Source organism: Phaenicophaeus curvirostris, chromosome Z (assembly GCF_032191515.1).
Source record: "Phaenicophaeus curvirostris isolate KB17595 chromosome Z, BPBGC_Pcur_1.0, whole genome shotgun sequence".
Taxonomy (NCBI): Eukaryota; Metazoa; Chordata; class Aves; order Cuculiformes; family Cuculidae; genus Phaenicophaeus; species Phaenicophaeus curvirostris.
In genome coordinates, this window is record NC_091431.1 from 62,643,772 (window position 1) to 62,663,100 (window position 19,329).

At 38.7% G+C, this 19,329-nt stretch overlaps 1 protein-coding gene across 1 annotated transcript in view; it reads right to left on the reverse strand.

The window, feature by feature from the left end:
- Positions 1 to 361: 361 nt before the first annotated feature.
- Positions 362 to 19,329, reverse strand: part of WDR70 (WD repeat domain 70) — a 146,930-nt gene continuing 127,962 nt past the window's right edge. Inside the window, exons 14-18 of the mRNA XM_069880104.1 lie at positions 14,620 to 14,720; positions 13,145 to 13,224; positions 10,303 to 10,419; positions 8,877 to 9,039; positions 362 to 1,073 (exon numbers count right to left, since the gene is read on the reverse strand). Coding sequence (XP_069736205.1) covers positions 989 to 1,073; positions 8,877 to 9,039; positions 10,303 to 10,419; positions 13,145 to 13,224; positions 14,620 to 14,720 — 546 coding nt within the window. The 3' untranslated portion in view covers positions 362 to 988. The remainder of the gene's footprint in view (positions 1,074 to 8,876; positions 9,040 to 10,302; positions 10,420 to 13,144; positions 13,225 to 14,619; positions 14,721 to 19,329) is intronic.

Sequence of the window (19,329 nt, forward strand, 5' to 3'; positions counted from 1 at the left end):
TCTCTCCTTCACTTTACGATGTTCAGAATTGCTCGTTTTGGTTAAACAACTAAAACTTCCAATATTTAAGAAACCACTATAGAAAGGACTGTACAAGCCTTCAGAGAGTGTCAGGTAGGATATATATAATTCCAGCATACAACAAAGCCAATGGATACTAAGATTTGGCAATAAATACACAGCTCTCCTCTGTCCTAACACTTATTAATACAAATTAGTAGGGATAGAAAGCGTGAATAACAATCTGCATCAGCTAGGCAATAAACATGTTATTTTTATGAAACTAAAATATGTAATTCTCCATTCAAATTTCACATTGCTGAAAAATGAGAACTGTATAAAATGTCTATGATATATGATATGTGAGACATTACACACACTTAAAAGGACAGTCATTCAAATAAGCACAAGCATTAGAAAATGTGTCTTCTAAAAATCACACAGAACTGTGAACTACATTGGAACTACTGATAACACATAAATGAGCTAAACTGGACTATTCCACATTACTTAATCTAAATAGAAGTCTAAACTTTGTTATACTTGTAACAAAAGGGGTAATTTGTTATATCTTCCCTAGAAAAAATAAAAAGGAGTCTGAGAAACTGTATTTTTTTATTTATATACTTAAAATCATTGAACATTGTCACGACACATTCATACAGTTGGCAGTAATTAAAAAAAAACACTTGGCAATGTAATGAATTCACTGCAGTCCTATTTATATTGAAATATTTTTCACCTAAATCATGAAGCTAAATAACTGATGTAGAGAAGAGTTCTTTGCACAATATAGTTAATTCCTTATTACAAGATTCAGATGTGGGATTACAATCCAGTGCAATAGAACAACCCCTTCTTACACTGCAGCAACTTTCATGAACTGAAGTAATCTTTGCTTTCAAATTGTGATCCACCACCCAAAATAAACAAATAAATGCTATACTTTGTTTGAAATGCTCCAAAATTATTCTTTAAATCAAATTTTTCAAATTTTTCTTTTTTTCCACTCTGGCTTGTCTGTTTCATCATCTTCTTGTTCCACTTCTGCAAAAACTGTTTTTGGCTGTGTTCTAGAAAACATTAAAAAGATTAAAAGAATGGTCAGACTACAATTCTTTATCAGAAACTTATTAGACATGCACCAGGCACAAATTGCATCCATTCTATACTTAAAAATAGCACCCCAGACTTGCCTATTTTTCATTTTCAACATAGAACTATCAACTAACCTCCCAAGAATGGAAGAACCTTGCAGCTCTCAAGAAAAGAACACACAAAACACACATACAACTTTTGCAAGTATTATTTCTTCATCAGTTCACAATCATTATCTGTATACTCCATGAATAAAATTAAAACAGAAGAGAGGAACAAATCAATTTAATACAACACTAGAAAATTGGAGCCACAGGTTTCTCCTTCCATGATTTTAAAAAAAGAAAACTCCATTTTGATACACCGTAGTATGACAGCAGCCAGTAAGTGGACAGAACAGCTGAGCAAGGTTTCTGGTTTAGCCTGTGCATGAAAAAATCAGCTTCTTCCACAGAGACTTTATCCAGCACTACTGTAACATAAAAAAACCTAACGATCACCATATGAGAACACAGTGTGTCCTACGGTTAAGCTTGATGGTATCTATTCCTCCACTGTTTACTTGTATTTTAAATAACACTTAAACTTTATAAAAATAATTATTGATTATTTTTTAAACGAACACAGTATCAAGAAGCATTTCAATAAACTGTTTGGACATTCAGTTCTCCTGTTTTACACTTTAATCACTGCATGGTCCCCTTTTCCAACCTAATTCTGAGCACAATCACTGTGGAGCTGAAACTACTGGATTTCTGATGTGCTCAACTTCTCATTACAACAGACATGATGAAGTATAAAATAGAGCCAAGGCAGTCATAATCTCATTAATGTATTAACTAATGTTTTTAGAGCAGTTTAAGGATGTGAAGGACTACTATTATAACAACTGTTACTTGGCAGACTCTACAAAATGCATAAACGTTAAAGAAATTGCCTCTCTCTTACTTAGTACAATGTTGTCACTGACTTCAAAGAGTAATAGCAAGCCATAAGCCTTTAAAGAGCAAGATTCTCCACTTTAAAGATGTGGCACAAAATAGATTACATAGAATCATAGAGGAGTTAGGGTCGGAAGAAACCTTAAAGATCATCTAGTTCCAACCCCCCTGCCATGGGCAGGGACATCCCACTAGATCAGGCTGCCCAAGGCCCCATCCAACCTGGCCTTGAACACCTCCAGGGATGGGGCAGCCACAGCTTCCTTGGAAACTCTTCCAGTGTCTCACCACTCTCATGGTGAAGAAATTCTTCCTACTGTCTAATCTAAATCTGCCCCTCTCCAGTTTATAACCGTTCCCCCTCATCCTATTTAAAGTCACTAGAACTAGACAAAGACAACTTTCCTTATTACAGTATCTTTCTATCAATCTGCCTCCTCCTCCATCCTCCAAATTTGCCATGGAGATATGTATACTGAGGTGTTCCAGAGATGGTACTACAGCAGGACTCTGTTGGCACACGGCCCCTGGGTGCAGGCTGCAGTTCTCCTCACACCTAAGCAGACATTGCACCTACATGATGACCAACATTACTGGAAGCTAGATACATCATCATGCACTCCATGGAAAGCAGAACTAAGATTAAAAAAAATTAAAATCCAATTTAAAGATGCCATTAGGAAATACTTACATGTTACAGGAATAATAATAATAGCTACATGAACTCTACCTTAACCAATCACTGCAAGAAGATTTAAAAAAAAAAAAAAAAAAAGAAAGAAAGAAATAGAATCAATATTCAATCCAAAACAGGCACCAGGGATGAAGGCTTTACTGGCCAAAATACTGTATTTTCTTAGCTGATGAAGACATGGAATGTATGTAATCTTTTTCTCTTTTTTCAAAACATATTGATGGCAGTTTATTTAGCCCATTTTAACTGTGTACCTTCCTTTTACCACAATACACGAAGGGTATCTAAATGCCACGTGATCACATCAGGTCAGTACTGATCACATCAGGTCAGTACACTAATCAAGTGTAAAACTATCATTCCTGACCACAAAACCTGCTACTGTCATAATTTTGATTGGAAACTTCCAACCAAGAAGAATTACTTCATTTGTGAAACAAGCAGCAGAACCTACGTATTTTCCATGATTGGAGTGGCAGAGTGAAAAGTTACGGACTTCATCTAATGTAAGTATGCTACTGTGCCCAGTAAAGCTGAGAGTGAGGTCAGGGGAGGCAAAAAAAAAAAGGAAACTGCAGAATAATCTAGCGGTAACCAGCTAAAGCAAAAACATACAGAGGAAATCAAGTCTGCTTGCTATCTCATTTTTTATAATTAGCATGAAATGGCTGTAGCCTCACTCAGCTCAGCTGAAATGTAAACTGTTCCACCTCCACAAGTACGCAGCGGTAACTGGGGCATCTAGTGTGATTCACATTCCTGACCATTTTAAAGACAGTCACAGATAACACTGTTTGTGTTATAGCACTATCAGCAGTGATCTTTTAATTTAAACACAAATTGTTCTGCTTAGAAACTGCACTACCAATTATTAGTCTAGTAGTAGGTTCCTACAGGATGAATATTTATAGAAAAAATATTGAAACTGTTATACTACTTCAAAGTATTTTTATTTCTGAGGGCTAAATAATACATGTGGAAACCTGAGTACCTTTTCCCCATCAACTTTCTCAATTTTACTTATCCGTGACTTTGAGTTTTGATTTCAGCTTGCTAGAGACTGCCATAGAGGGCTAAGTCGCTCAGTAGAGCTGGTTGATCTTTCGGGTCAGCCTGCTCAAAACCCATCCCATCCCATGTACAAAAATTGAAGCCTGGCAGAATCCTAGTATTGATGCGCAGGGATCTCCTGACTAAGATAGCCCCCAAACCCCTAAAAGGAAGAACATCCAGGAAGAAGGGACAGTCTTAGCCAAGAGGAACAGGGGCATTATGTGAACATGCAGAAATGAAGTTAGGAAAGCCAAAGCTTAGCCGCAGTAGAAACTGGAAAGAACTATGAAAGGCAACACTATGGGTTTCAAGAGCTACACAGACAGCCAAAGGAATGACAGGAAAAATGAGTTCAATGGGGCAGGTAACTCACTAATGTAGAATATGGAAAAAGTCCAGATACTCAGTGCTTTTTTTTGACTTTGTTTTCACCAAGGTGGTCTGCCCTCAGGTGTCCAAGGACCCTTACAATACCAGCATTGTCTTTGGGAAGGAGGGAGACATTACCCATAGAAGAGGAAGACAGAGACAGGGAGTACAGAGCTCACTGGGCATAATACATATCCATGTGATCAGATGGAATGGATTCAAAGGCACTGATAGAGCTGGGCAATATCATTGCAAGGGCACTCTACCATCTTTGAGAAGTCATGGCTATTCAGAGAGATTGTCAATGACTAGAAAAGGCAAATATCATACTTATGAAGGATAAAAGGAGGATTTGGGAACTGCAGGATAGCCTACCTAACCTCAATCACTGGGAAGGATATGGAACAAATACACATGGAAGGCATCTCCAGGTACTAGAAGGACAAGAAGATACTAGGGAACAGCCAGCCTGGACTTAGCGAGGGCATACAAAGTCTGCCAACCAGACTGCTGAAACAGGCTTCCCAGTGAAGTGTTGTGAAATCTCCGTGCTTGAGGGTATTCAGGCTTGGCTGGGCAAGTCCCTGAGCAGCAACCTGAATCTAAATGCACCTGAGCAGCTTGATCTAAGAGAACAAGCTTTAAGCAGGAAGTAGGCCTAGATGACCTTCAGGGTCCCTTCCTACCCAAATTATCCTAAAATCCTGGTTTTTCACATGACTGTCAGCAGAAACCAGTATCTCATAGACTGACAAATGCATTTGTACTGTAGGTTACACTAACAGGGTGCAAACAAAAATCAGGAAAACAAACCACTATGATTTATTCTTACAGTGTGTTTCTCCTTATTTCAGTAGTTTCCAGCATATTCAGCATATTCCCTAAATAATTTCCAAGGGCCATGTAGACTGCTTTAGAGTCACCATAATCCTTCTGGTTATGGGTTATTTTTCCTTAGTTGCCTGACAGGGATCCAATAAAAGCAGCTCATTGACATCTGAAGTTCATAGATGAGCAGCTAAAAAAGTACTGCTACAGCTAAACCAGCTGGAGATGTCAACTGTGTATCACAGCACGTGACTCACGTCACAGTAACTTTCAAAATTTGTGTTTATATTGCACCGAAACAAAGAAAAAAGACAACATTCAAGTATGCCTGGAAACCAGAATAATGTCATAGAGGCTACTTCCAGACTGAAAAGTGAAGGTTTCAGCATCAGGCCCCTTTGTATTCCTTACCCCACCGACCAGCCTGACTTTTCTCCAAATCTCAGGAGCTTCCTTTTTAAAATTAATAATTTAAAAAAAAAAAGATTTAGCTTAGGTATACCAACATGTGGCAACAAAATCACTGGTTTTTTTTTTTTTCCTTTTTTCAGTCCTGTGTCTTCGACTACAGACACTCGAGCCACCACGTGACTAACACTTCACATACTGGTCCTGCCACTCAGAAAAAGTCCAGTCAAAACAGCAGAGCTACAGGCTGTTTCTTCAAGTCATTCTCTTGCCTGTGTCAAGCAGCAACGACAAAGACAGCAAAACAGGGGCAACATCATTGATATGAAAGGTATTTTATAAGAAGTCTGGTCTATCTTGATGGGAAGGGAAATTTCAGTCTCATCTTCCTTACAGTACAGAAGAGAGCTACATCTGTGCCTGATTAGACCCTCAGCTACAATACTTGGCAATTCCTGCAGCTCCTTCAGAGGGACATCTCAAGTCATTATAGTATCTCTGTACAGCTGTGTTAAAACAAACAGCTCACAAAGAATGTAATTTTCCAACATTTACAACTGATGCCTCAAGTTCCTTTCCTGTAGTTCTTTACTTGAAATCTTCAATCTGTCCTTCCTTTCCTTTCACTCCACTAGAACAGCTCTTGCCAAGGGCTCTAACAAGCTTTTTCCTGAAAAATCTCAAGATCTTTTCTTTATCCTCATCCATTATGACTTTTCCGCTGTGTTGATTGCTTCTTTTCTGACGCTTTATTCACACTGGGCTTCTGTGACATGTCATCTCCTGATTCAGCATGTACTTCTTATCATTCCCCGTATCCCTTTCAGCAGCGTCTGTTTTCTCACCCATCCTTTGGCCTCTCACATACTTATCCCTCCTTTTCTGGCTCAAATTTTAGGAGAAACAGAAAGGTCAGGCTAGTGATAACAAGCTTGAAAAAATTTTTCAGCTGATAAATAATGCAAATTACTATTTGGCTTCAAGAATAAATTAAGCACCTTTAACTCCAACAAAAAGGCAACATTTTTACATACAATGTACAAACTAACAGCAAAAGTCATGTTGCATGTATGTCTTCTAAGAATTATTGAAGTGAAAATGCAATTGAAAAAGCAAGAAATCTGTTATCTGACTTAGAATGACCCAGCCAGTGTGAAGTGGGACTAGGTGAAATCTAACCCAGTCATCACACTCAGTTATAAAAACTCTGATCAACCAGAAAAAGGACATTTCTTAGTATTCTTAGTTATTACTTAAAAAACATCACTAAAGAGAATTAAGTAACTAAAATTTTAGACATCTTTATAAAAAGGAAAATGAAAACCTGCTAGTGAAGAACCATCTATTAGGCAATACAAACCAAAAGCCTTGTCAAATGAGATATTTTATACCCTATTTAAGTGAAAATTTACTACAAGAAATGTGGAGAAACTGATAGCAGAGAAATAAAGTAGTAAAAAGAATAAACACTATTTAAAGAAAAGAAATCTACTGGATGCATGCTTTTTAGGTATTATTATTATTATTATTATTATTATTATTATTATTAATGCTCTGAGTAGAGTACATCTTTAAGTCAAGCTTTTAAAGCAAGGATAATGGCATTTTCACTGGCATGAGATTTATCATCTGACAAAGCCATGAAGGCAGCATGTTGTTGGCTGCAGCCCAATTCCCCCACATACATATCACCGTCTGGTGTGTAAGTTAATAGCAGTCTGGACTTGCATCCTCCCCACTTCTCAGCCAGCTCTCTTCTTCCCCTGCAGCTACATCTTTAACAAGAAACCGTAATGAGATCTGCCCACCTGACATAGTAAGCCTTCTGTAATACAGCTATGTTTTAAAACTTTCATGTCTACTACATTGCAGGTGTCAGGGATGAAATTTAATATACAATCAATTAAGTTACTGAGCCAAAAATATACTGAGGTATCTATCTACCCGATGGAATGTGTGAATGTATTTATTTTTGAGAATGGATAGTTGCATATCTCAAATAAAACCAGGTGCCTACACAATCAAAGTACATTCCATCTCTAAGAAACATTAACTCTCAAACAATTAAAAGTCAATATTTAGCATATTCAATACAATAACTGTTACAGAACCAGGCTTTCAAATATTCCTATTACATTGCCTAATGCATGGATCTGATGTACAACATCAAATCCATACTTACTAATTATCAGTATGCCATACTTATTAATTACCCAGTAAAAGCCACGCTGGGTTGCTGACTTTCTCAAGCTGCCTTGGAAGAGCTATTCTGCTTTCTTTGTGAACACATAGGTCAAGTCGGAAAACAACTGTCACCACTAGAAACATCCAATGATTCTTAACAAACTTTGAGTTTCCGTAAAGAGCTGGTGATTGTTTTACTAAAGAGCTAACCACTATAAGGAAAGTACAGTCATTAAAGTACTAACGAAATTACAGCCAAGGAGGCAGAACACTGGGCTGCTAACAAAAAAAAAAATAGTTGGTTATTGGCAGATCGTTCTGTGTAGACTATTAGACCTCTTCCAAACCTTTTCCTTATCCATTCTGAAAATACTACATATATTAGACAGATTATTTTGTGCAACAAAGACATCAATAATGATAACAAAGTGTGAAAATTCCAGTAACTTTTAAAGTGGTAGTTTATATTCATTAGTATTAAATCCATCTGTTCAGTATTTATTGTAGTACTATTGTGAATGTATTTACTTTATGGCTTGTAATCTATTTATTTTTGAAAAAAATATCTTTGGTAAAAGCATTATAGAAGCTTATTGAACAATTTTCATTGTAACACAAGCACACAAATGCACACTCACACACATAATTTAAACCAAGTAAGTTTCGATCTGTGGGATTATCAAGATTTTATGACCATAATTTTGATTAGGCTCTTCAATTTATGTAGCAACAATTGAACACTTATTTCTCTATGTTCAGTTCTTGGTAAGACATCTTATCAGTGCAATTTTTGATATCGCTAAACCTTTAGCACCAAGTTAATTCAAGCCAGTACTCAGGTCCTTACGTACATAAAATTCAAATAAAAATTTATGACATCTGAGAATTCATCTAAAATATGATGTCAAAACAGCAAGAAATATTTGGAAAGTTTAACCTAAGAATCAGTCAGAACTAAGGGGTATATTGGAAAAGTTTGTCAGTGGGAAAGAACCTTATTAAAAGGTATACTGCGATTTCACACATTGATTTGTAGAAGATTATAAATTCCGACCAACTTAGCTTTAAAATAATTTTTTACTGCTAACTGGTATAGTTTCAAAATGGAAATGTCAGTTTTCAACAGTCTGACTTCCTGGGAACTCTTATCTTCATAAAAGAGTATGGTATATTCTTGGTTTACATAATTGTGGCAGCAACAAAGAAAAGGCAGTTTGCCATTGAAAATGTGTCTCTTCTATACTTAGGGAACTCCCACTGGCCTCCAAAAATATTACTGGTATCTTTAACTGTTTCCTTACTTAGCATATGCTGGAGCAACCCAGTATGGATTCTCCTCCGCTTCCTTTGCATGACGCAAAATAGCCTCTCTCGGGTTGCTATCATCTGTCTTATCCAGTGCAATATTCTTGACTATATATGATGACAAGGTGCCTCCATGAGTTCCAACACGCCCACCACGACCTGTAAGAAAAAAAAAAAACAAAGAAAATTTTCTCTATAAACTCTAAGAAATAAACAGAGAAATGTTGTGTTGTGTCTGTAACAATGATCTGATACAAAGAAGTTATTTAATACTATAGAACTAATAATTTAAATGCTTTGCTGATTATATAACTTAAAGTAAGTCATTGTAATTATTGATTTATTTCAGGCAAGCACTCCAATCGAAGACCAACACCTTACAGTGCTGGACACTGTCATAGAATCATAGAATCATAGAATAACCAGGTTGGAAGAGACTCACCGGATCATCGAGGCCAATCATTCCTATCAAACACTAAACCATGCCCCTTAGCACCTCGTCCACCCGTGCCTTTTAAGGGACTCCTTAAAAGGCCTCCAGGGAAGGTGAATCAACCACCTCCCTGGGCAGCCTGTTCCAGTGCCCAATGACCCTTTCTGTGAAGAATTGTTTCCTAATGTCCAGCCTAAATCTCCCCTGGCGGAGCTTGAGGCCATTCCCTCTCGTCCTGTCCCCCGTTACTTGGAAGAAGAGGCCAGCACCCTCCTCTCTACAACCTCCTTTCAGGTAGTTATAGAGAGCAATAAGGTCTCCCCTCAGCCTCCTCTTCTCCAGGCTAAACAACCCCAGCTCTCTCAGTCACTCCTCGTAAGACCTGCTCTCCAGCTCCCTCACCAGCTCTGTTGCTCTTCTCTGGACTCGTTCCAGAGCCTGAAGATCCTCCTTGTGGTGAGGGGCCCAGAACTGAACACAGTATTCGAGGAGCAGTCTCACCAGTGCTCAGTACAGAGGGAGGATAACCTCCCTGGACCTGCTGGTCACACCGTTTCTGATACAAGCCAAGATGCCATTGGTCTTGTTGGCCACCTGGGTCACTGCTGGCTCATGTTCAGTCGCTGTCAACCAACACCCCCAGGTCCCTCTCCTCCAGGCAGCTTTCTAGACAGACTTCTCCTAGTCTGTAGCACTGCATAGGGTTGTTGTGCCCCAAGTGCAGGACCCGGCACTTGGCCTTATTAAACCTCATGCCATTGGACCCTGCCCAGCAGTCCAGCCTGTTCAGATCCCTTTGCAGAGCCTCCCTACCCTCCAGCAGATCAACACTTCCACCCAGCTTAGTGTTGTCCGCAAACTTGCTGTCCATATATATATAATAGAGTCACCACCTAAAGAAGTTTGAATGCAAATCTGAACAAGTGAAGAACCCAAGCGCGACAGTCCCCTTGGCATATGAAAGTCTAAAATGATTACACCTAGATTACCTGGTCCTGCTACAGGAGGTTCAGGTTTGTGAGACTTCATGGGGTCCAGCCTATCCTTCTCCAACTGTTTCCTGGTGCTTCGCTGTCGTGGTTCACGGAACATTGGAAGCGCATGGGCTGAAGGTTTACATTTTGGAGAAAAAGAAATGTTAGAAATTCCATATTCTTTTTAAGATTTTAACTATAAAGACTGAGATTCTTTCTTGCAATGGAAAAAGTGCCAGAAGCAGCCTGCCAGTTCTTCTGTATTCAAGTGGTGGTTTACTGAGGTATATTTCAGAGGGATTCTGTCTGCTGTATTTTTCAAAGATGAAAGCAGTCAGATTGCCAGGGTTCCTTCAGGCAGGACGCTTTTATCTGAAATACTGTTTGCATAGTTTATGCATATTTAATTTATTTCCCTGTCATTCAGTTCTCAACATTACCATTGTGACCAAACAGCTGCTCTTTCCGAACTTTCCATGTTTCTATAGATTTCTTATACTTTAAGAGCATGACAAACACCCTAGAAGCATTCTCAGATCTGAAACAGAGAGGGGTGGAATCCTTCAATGACCTAAAATGTAATGTTTCTGCAATTGAAGTCACAATCGTGTTCTTTCTTAAATTATAAGGTTAATCAAGGTTGGAAGAATATCCATAACGAAACAATCTGTCTAAATTATCGGGATTTAAAACTTCTGTTCCTGCATAAGTCTGCTACTGTAATGGTTTTGGTCTGCTCAGTCAAGAGACTCATTTTTCAGCAACAGAGAAATACAATGTTAAGGGACACTATTTTCTTGTTCTCACATTCAGATGCACTGATTGCTGCTGTTTCCCAAAATGTGGGCAATTTTGTTGGGGTCAAAACACCCAATAAAGACAAAAACCAACAAAACAAATCTTAAATTTAGTGGAACTGGCCTGATATTGGAAAAAAAAAAATGGAAGGCAGCATCCAGTCACCTATCAGTTTGATTTTTCAGCATATTCTGGAAGACTGCTCAATTTATTAGACTGAGTGAAGTCACAGCCAGGTGACAGAGCAGTAGATCTTTGGAAATCAATGTTTAGGTTTCGTTTCTGCAGATTTCATTAAGTAGGAAATGCCTGGGACATTTTGCTGGCAAGCACTAAGCTTGATTGGTTTGCACAGAGCACCTAAGATGACTAATGCACAAACCCAAGCTTTTGCCATTTGTAGAGTCAAGGTTGCCTAAGCAATACCCAAAGTGCCTATTCATAAGTTTTAATAGTTAACACGTAATCCCTCAAAACAAGATTCTTGCCTTTTAAATAGCCATTACAAGCAATTCTGAGATTAAGGAGCAGCTAGAAGTCTGAAGCAAAAAAATAAAAACAAAAAGAGAAGAAGAAGGAAAAGAGGAAGAAGGGGTAGGTTCACTTTACAGAAGTGAATTCTGAGATCTCCAAATCTTTCCAGTCTTGTCTCTAAGCTCACAAGACAAAAATTTAATCCCTGAAATGTTTCCAAAATATCCAACAGACTTAAAAATTTGCAAAGCAAATCTTTACAACATTTTCATTAATGCCACTGAATACATAAGTTCATTGGATTTTAAGTAGACAGTTTCTAAAAAATCACAAAAGCTCCTTGAAGTATAAACACTAATGACAGGTCACACAAAGCATTTAGATAACACACCACATGCTGATATAGTCAAGGCTGTAGTAAGGATGGATTGATAAAAGCACCTAAAGGAGATAAATACCCCTGATCTTTGCCAGCTGCTACTTTACCCACTGCTACCCAAAAACAAGCTGGACAACAGTGCCATGGAGGTAAGCAAGAGACAGCTGCAGCTGGAAAGTACCTCTGATGGGAACCCAGAAGCAAAGTGCCTTGATAAGGGCCCCGTCACAAAGACTGCTCAGACCTCCTAAGCTTTCTTCTTGTTTATTATGCTGCCAAACAACTGCTTTGTTCTACAGAAATGGTCTTAGCTATTTCTAGAACAAGATTACCAAAAACCAGTGCTGAATTCTAACACCATGGAGCTGGAAAAGGATGAAGAGAAGCAAGACAGCACAACTACATGACTGTTCTCCTTTCAAAGGAGAAAACACTATAAAGCACAATGCTAATAGGGAGAGCTAAAATCTCTCAGCTGATCCTCTTGTTCCCTTGTAAAATTTGCCCTTGGGAAAAGGCATATCACCAAACATTTTATAGTAAAGGTAACTCTTCCTTATGCATCAGTGAGCCTTAATATGAACCTAAGTTCTTATACAACTATGACTCTGACACAAGAGAGATATTTAAGCTATTTAAAACCCCACATAGAATCATAGAATGACTTGGGTTGGAAGAAACCTTTACAAGTCATCCAGTCCAACCCCTTTGCAGTGAGCAGGGACATCTTCAACTAGATAAGGTTGCTCAGAGCCCCATCCAACCTGACCTTGAACGTTTCCAAGGACAGGACATCTACCACCTCTCTGGGAAACCTGCTCCAGTGTTTCACAACCCTCAGCAAAAAAAAACCTAGTCTAAACTTCTCTTCTTCTAGTTTAAAAACATTACCCCTTGTCCTATTGCTACAGGCCCTGCTAAAAAGTTTTCCCCATCATTCTTAAAAGCCCTCTTTAAGTACTGAAAGGCCACAGAAGCTCTGACATTTTGGAGGTGTGTTATACATAAAAAATATATACCTTTCTGGTTGAGTAAGGCTACAAAACAACTTGTATGAAGCACTAATATCTCACAAAACCAATCAATACTTAATGAAAGACTGCAAGCTTTTAGAAGGGAAAATAGATAGCTAAATGATCTGCAAAAAACTTCGAACCTGAGAAAGAGCTATGTGTTATACTATAAAGATATATTTAAACTCCTTACGTGTTATAATGTAATCCTGTGTAAGAGTTTCTGCTTGCCTCTCTTTTCGTTTCGTTTTAACCACACATAATTTTGCTCCCCTAGGAGGAAACATAGAGCAGTTCAGTTGGTCTCTTTATATCAAACATAAACAATTTTTTATTCAAGACATAGTTTCAACAAAATTATACATCACTTAAAATATTCATGAACGTAGGTATCTTTGCCTGTCCACACAGATGTGAAGAAGGGTAGAGAGATTAGTGTTTCTGTTACAGAGCAGTTTATATGACATGCGGAAATAAGGGTGGAAGATTCATTTCACACTTCATTTGTCCAGAATACTTCCCATGTGCACATTCAAAGTGCTCCTCTCCAAACAGGGGCAATGATCTGCTCCTATTACTCTTCCTAAGCAGCAGAGGTGGCAATAATCTAACCAGAGGTATCTGTAACACTGCAGATGGAAAGACTGTACGACTCACTATAAGTACCAGAAAACAAACTCGGCACAAAACTGAGCTAGGGCTCTTGTGGTCTATGCCTAGGAGACTCAGGCTGCCCTCTAGAAAGTGGTCCAAACAATGATATCAACTCTTTTGTTCTCTAAATTGACAAAGACCAGGAAAGAAAACCTTATTTCTGACAATCTTGTAAACCAGAATTTATCCTCCCATGCAAATGTACAGCGCACAGTAAGTAGTCAGAAACTGTGAACTGTAACACAGTATGTTTTGGATGCCAGTGTAACAAAGATAAGTGTATATAAGGGAAGAACATCTTATTCTTACCACTCACTATAGATGAAGTGTGCATTTCCCCCCTGCTGACAGGAAGGAAGCAGACCTCAGTTCTCCAGCCAATCCAGATGGTAAAAGCAAATTAATTGCAAAATAAATATTTATAGAATAGTTAAGTCCTGGTCTTTTCATTCTAGGCTGACAAGTCACCTTTTGATGAATGACTACTACCTCTCCACTAGATGTACAGGCAAAATCCACATGAGGTGGGGGAGAAGACTAGCAGAACACTGAGAATGTGCTTCCTTGGTTTGCCTCCCTCAAACTGGGTCTTCTAGTACTACTCCACAGACGCTGAAGTTTAAGCTAATCTTTTACACGAGATTTTTACTCCAGGAGAAAAAAAAAAGACATTCAAAAATATGACAATACAATACGTATCATATCCTTTCAATAACACCACATCAGCAACTTCATAGAGATCACATGAATGGTCAGTTATTCATACTGCAGCTTTCATGCAATTAAAAAAATGAAATATTTGTAAATTCAGGTAGAACAGCCATCATACCACACCATGAAAAGCCAACAGGAAAATGTGCCGCTTTTCAGAAACAAATTGTTGTAGTTTTCTTCTTTCTACTGTTTACTAAATAAAACTACAAAATAGGTTTTCTCATATCTTAATATGATCATAGAATCAGGCTAAATTTGGGGAAAAAACAGTGTTCTTAATCATTAATCATGATTACGTACCTTTGACTTTTGACAGGATCATAATACACTTTGGCCAAACCATTTCCTGTACCAACCATGATCTGGTTCAGCTTGGGATGCCAAAGGCAACGCACGACACTCTGAAACAAAGCAACATATTGATAGTTAGTTGGTCATTCATCTAGATCTTAGAATTAATATTCATATAGTCAAGCAGTGGGTCAAAGTCATAGTGTAGCAGGAACAAGCTTAAGCACATGGAAGAACACATGAATGAATAGAAGTTCCTCTACAGAGCATAATACATTGTAAAAGGAGTGACAAAACACGGATGTAGGCAGAGAAGGAAGTACAAATTGGTGGTAGTGTGATAACCAGTGGTTTCCACAGACTAACTGCTCCAGAGACTTCATGGGCATAATGGAAATGGAAAGTTAAAGGGGGATTTGAAGAACAATGAAGTGCTTCAGATATAGCAATGCAGGCCTTCATGACTCGACCTTTTTATTTTTAGTTCTTCCACGGTGTTCTGTTTTTCCTTTCTTCTCATACAGTGCTGACCTTTCACACGCTGACTACAGAAACGGAGGAGTAGCTGATTTTCACTCTTGGTTCTTACATCCCACAACAGCCAGAAGAACTTGGTATTTGAAGCCAGTGTCTCACATCTCTGTCACCCTTCTGGTCAGCAGAGAAACTAATTTTCAGACATTAAGAGTATTGTTCTTTTATAGACACAGCGTGGTTCTTCATGTGATTTTGAATCTCTGTGTGATTACTGTATTCAGTCTGATTCAGCAGGCAGCACAGAAATTCTGTAAGACTCAAGAGAGTCGAAGTAGTGGGTGCTATCTGCCACGAAGGACAACACATCTTAACATAGACACAAAACATGCACGTGCATCTGACTAACTGGGAGCTTGAGGGAGATGATAGTATTTATTTTTGAGAGATAGTAATTCCTCCCAGTTGACAGCCAGGCAAACATGAGTCAGCAGTGTGCCCAGGCAGCCAGGGTGGCTAATAGCATCTTGGCTTGTATCAGAAACAGCATGGCTGGCAGGTCCAGAGAAGTGATTCTGCCCCTGTACCCAGCATTGATGAATCCAGTGTTCAGTTGTGGGCCTTTCACTACAGGAGAGGCATTGAGGGGCTGAAGTGTGTCCCAAGAAGGGCAACGAAACTGGTGAAGGGGCTGGAGAACAAGTCCTGGGGGGAGCGGCTGAGGGAGCTGGAGTTGTTTAGGCTGGAGAAAAGAAGGCTGAGGGGAGACCTTATCACTGTCTACAACTACCTGAAAGGAGGTTGTAGCGAGGTGGGTGTTGGTCTCTTCACCCAAGTGATAGGTGATAGGGCAAGAGGGAACGGCCTCAGGTTGGGCCAGCGGAGGTTCAGATTAGGTATTAGGAAAAATTTCTTCACCTAAAGGGTTATCAGGCACCTGAACAGACGGCCCAGGGAGGTGGTTGAGTCACCTTCCCTAAAGGTATTTAAAATACGAGTAGATTAAGTGCTTAGGAATATAATTAAGTAGTGAACAGGTACAGTTGGACTCCGTGATCACAAAGGTATTTTCTAACCTAGCAGTTCTATGATTCTAAGACTCTTTAAATGGATATTGTCCAGGACTAAAGACAAGTCTTAGAAGCGTGTTACAGATATAATAAATGTACGGACAGCTATCAGAATGCAATGTTAGTATTTTACTGAAAAATGCTTGGTTTTCTAGCCCTTTTTCCCCTCGAGATTATTACTACTACTCCCTTCTCAAAAAAATAGGAATAGACTCTTTTCAAAGTGAATTAATAATTCAGTAGTCAAGCATTATCATCCGTCTTTAAAGTATCCCTATATATACTTTTTTTACATAATACAGGGCATACAATTCACAAAACTGGAACCTCTAATGTCTTAATAAGAGAAATACAGCAAAGCTAAAATATAACTAGAGGTGTAATACAGGCTTATAACTTTGGAGATGAGAACCATCTAATCTGGAAGAGAATGGTTAAGTATCAGCTCTAGTGACTCCTTAATCACTTCCCATTTTGTCTTCCATACTATTTTTTATTTGGTCCAGATGCCATTTTTTTGCATACTATGAGACACATAACATAAACTCTACTGGAAAGAATCCTGAAGCCCATTCAGCCATCATGATTCAGAATTTCATTTTGCTACAAAATGATGGATGACTCTCTTGTGAGCTGTCTTTCTGCTTTGTATTCTTGTTTAAGAAGAAAAATGGAGTGAGATGAGTTTATATGAATCAACTGACCATTCCTTATAAGGTTGCTCTGTAAAACATCCTCCTTCTACATAGATATACATACAACAGTATACCTTCCCATTCACTTACAGGTGAAAATAAACCCAGCTTGCTTATTATAAGAACAACTAAAGGACAGCAATCTTTTACAGTTAACTCTGAAGTACAAAGAAGAATTCTGATAATGTATTATGTCCATGATCCCTGTCATAAGTAACCAAGACAACTAATGCAAGGTTGCTAATAAGTTAATTTAAATAAGAGATTCATACATGTATTATGTAATACTGAAAATGCTACAATAACTCTAAACCACCACACAAAGCTAATAACAAGTACTGAAGGTCAAAGGTGGGTGGCCTTTTCTTTTATTAATATTTATTGCATGTGTTTAGCCAGCCCTTTTAAACTTTGTAGTTAATGTGGTTCTCCACTTTCTACTGTCAAGTAAATGTATTTTATAGCATGGTACTGGATACCAGCCAACAAAAACAAAGCCTGAGACAGTGTGGCTCAGCACTGATGGGGATTGCTAAGTTTCTAACTTGTCAAACATGCACAGCACACTTAAAACCACCATGGCACGTGTTCCAGAACAGGCAAAAGAAGCTGCCATTAAATGCAGTCCTATAAATCTTCTGAAACCGTAAAACAGCCCCAGAATATAATTTGTCAAAAACTAAACAAATACAAGCTCTGAACATGCAAGTGGTTTTATTAATCTACTGGCATATAAACCTACTTTATAAGAAATTCTAAAAACTACTTATGCAGATTTCCAGATTATTTTAGAAATGGGCAATACTTTAAAATTACCAAAATACTGAATTTCTGAACTAAATCCTAATATTTTTTCCCAATGATATAATCCTAAAGAAGCAAAAACTAAAAACAACTATACAACAAAGGGATTGTTGTAGACTAGGTCTTAACATTGGGAACGAGGTGGGAAGGGGAATCTTTACTATGGCAAAACCAATTATTCTTAAAGAGCATTCATCCTTTGATACCCTAACTTTTTTACTGCATATGCTTAGAATAACTCAGGCAGGCATCTTTTTCACTGGATAAGCTCTAACACCAGCTCAAAGAAGGACCTACCTCCCAACTCTCCAGGCAAACAATTGTGTTAATAGCAGACAAAGTAGTGTTTTGCTGGCTTGGCCTGCCTATGCATGTAGGTAGATATTCATCTACTGATACTGAATTGTACAGAATTACCGAATGGTCGTGGTTGGAAGTGAGCTCTAGAGAGAGCTCAACCGTCCTGCTCCCAGCACAGTCAGCTACTACAGGCAGCTCAGGAAACTGTCTAGTTTGGTTTTGAATATATCCAAGTATGGAGATTCTACAGGTTTTCTGGGCAACTCGTTTCATTGCATTACCACCCCCACCATAAAAAAATAACAACAAAAAAACACACCAAGAAACCAACCACCACACAGACCCAAACCATTTTATTATCCTTAAGTGGAACTCCCTGTAATTAGCTTTGTGCCTGTTGTCCCTTGTCCTGTGACCAGACACTACTGAGCTTTGCTTTATCTTCTTCAACCTCCTGTCACCCCACAAGCCTCCTCTTCTCCAAGCTGAGTGATCCCAGCACTCTCAGCTTTGTCTTTTGTGCCACATACTCCAAGATTTCAGTCACCTTTGCAGTCCCTCACTGGACTCACTATATTTCTCTCTCTCTTGTACTGGGAGCTCAGAACTGGACCTACACTAAAGACTGTATCACCAGAGCTGTTTAGAGGGAACAATGGCCTCCCACAACCTGCTGGCAACACTCTTTTGCCTGATGCAAATGCCCGTGTACTTCTTGCTACCACTTTCCCTATATGGAACGTGGGGTTGCCATTCAATAATCACTGTTTAAAAATAACTTGCTTCATTTTCAAGTTGTGTCCTGCAATGGAACCCAACACAAACAAAGTGGTATTCCAGTTTTAATTGCCACTGCGACAGAAACTCAGCCAATTATCTCAGCAGTCAAGAGAAAACTGCAAGCTCGCACTCCACAAACCAAGGTGCTTTCATTCTTGGGAAGAGAAGTTAAAGAGCAGACAATTAAATTGCCTGTTTTCTGGAAACCTAGCACAAAACATTCGACTAACTGAAAGTACTGGTTGTAAGGAAATCCTGTGGATGACAGCTTCAACACTCAGAAAATATGAAGACCAGAACAACACAAAAAACTTCAGTTAGAATCACAGAATCATAAAATAGTTTGGGTTGGAAGGGACCTTAAAGATCATCCAGTTCCAACTCCCCTGCCATGGGCAGAGACATCTTCTACTTAGTCAGGTTGCTCAAAGCCCCATACAACCTGGCCTTGAACACCTCCAGGGAGGGGGCACCCATGACTTCCCTGCGCAACATGTTCCAGAGATTTGCTACCCTCATCATGAAGAATTTCTTCCTAATGTCTAGTCTAAATCTTCCCCTCTCCAATCCAAAGGCATTCCTCCTCTTCCTATCAC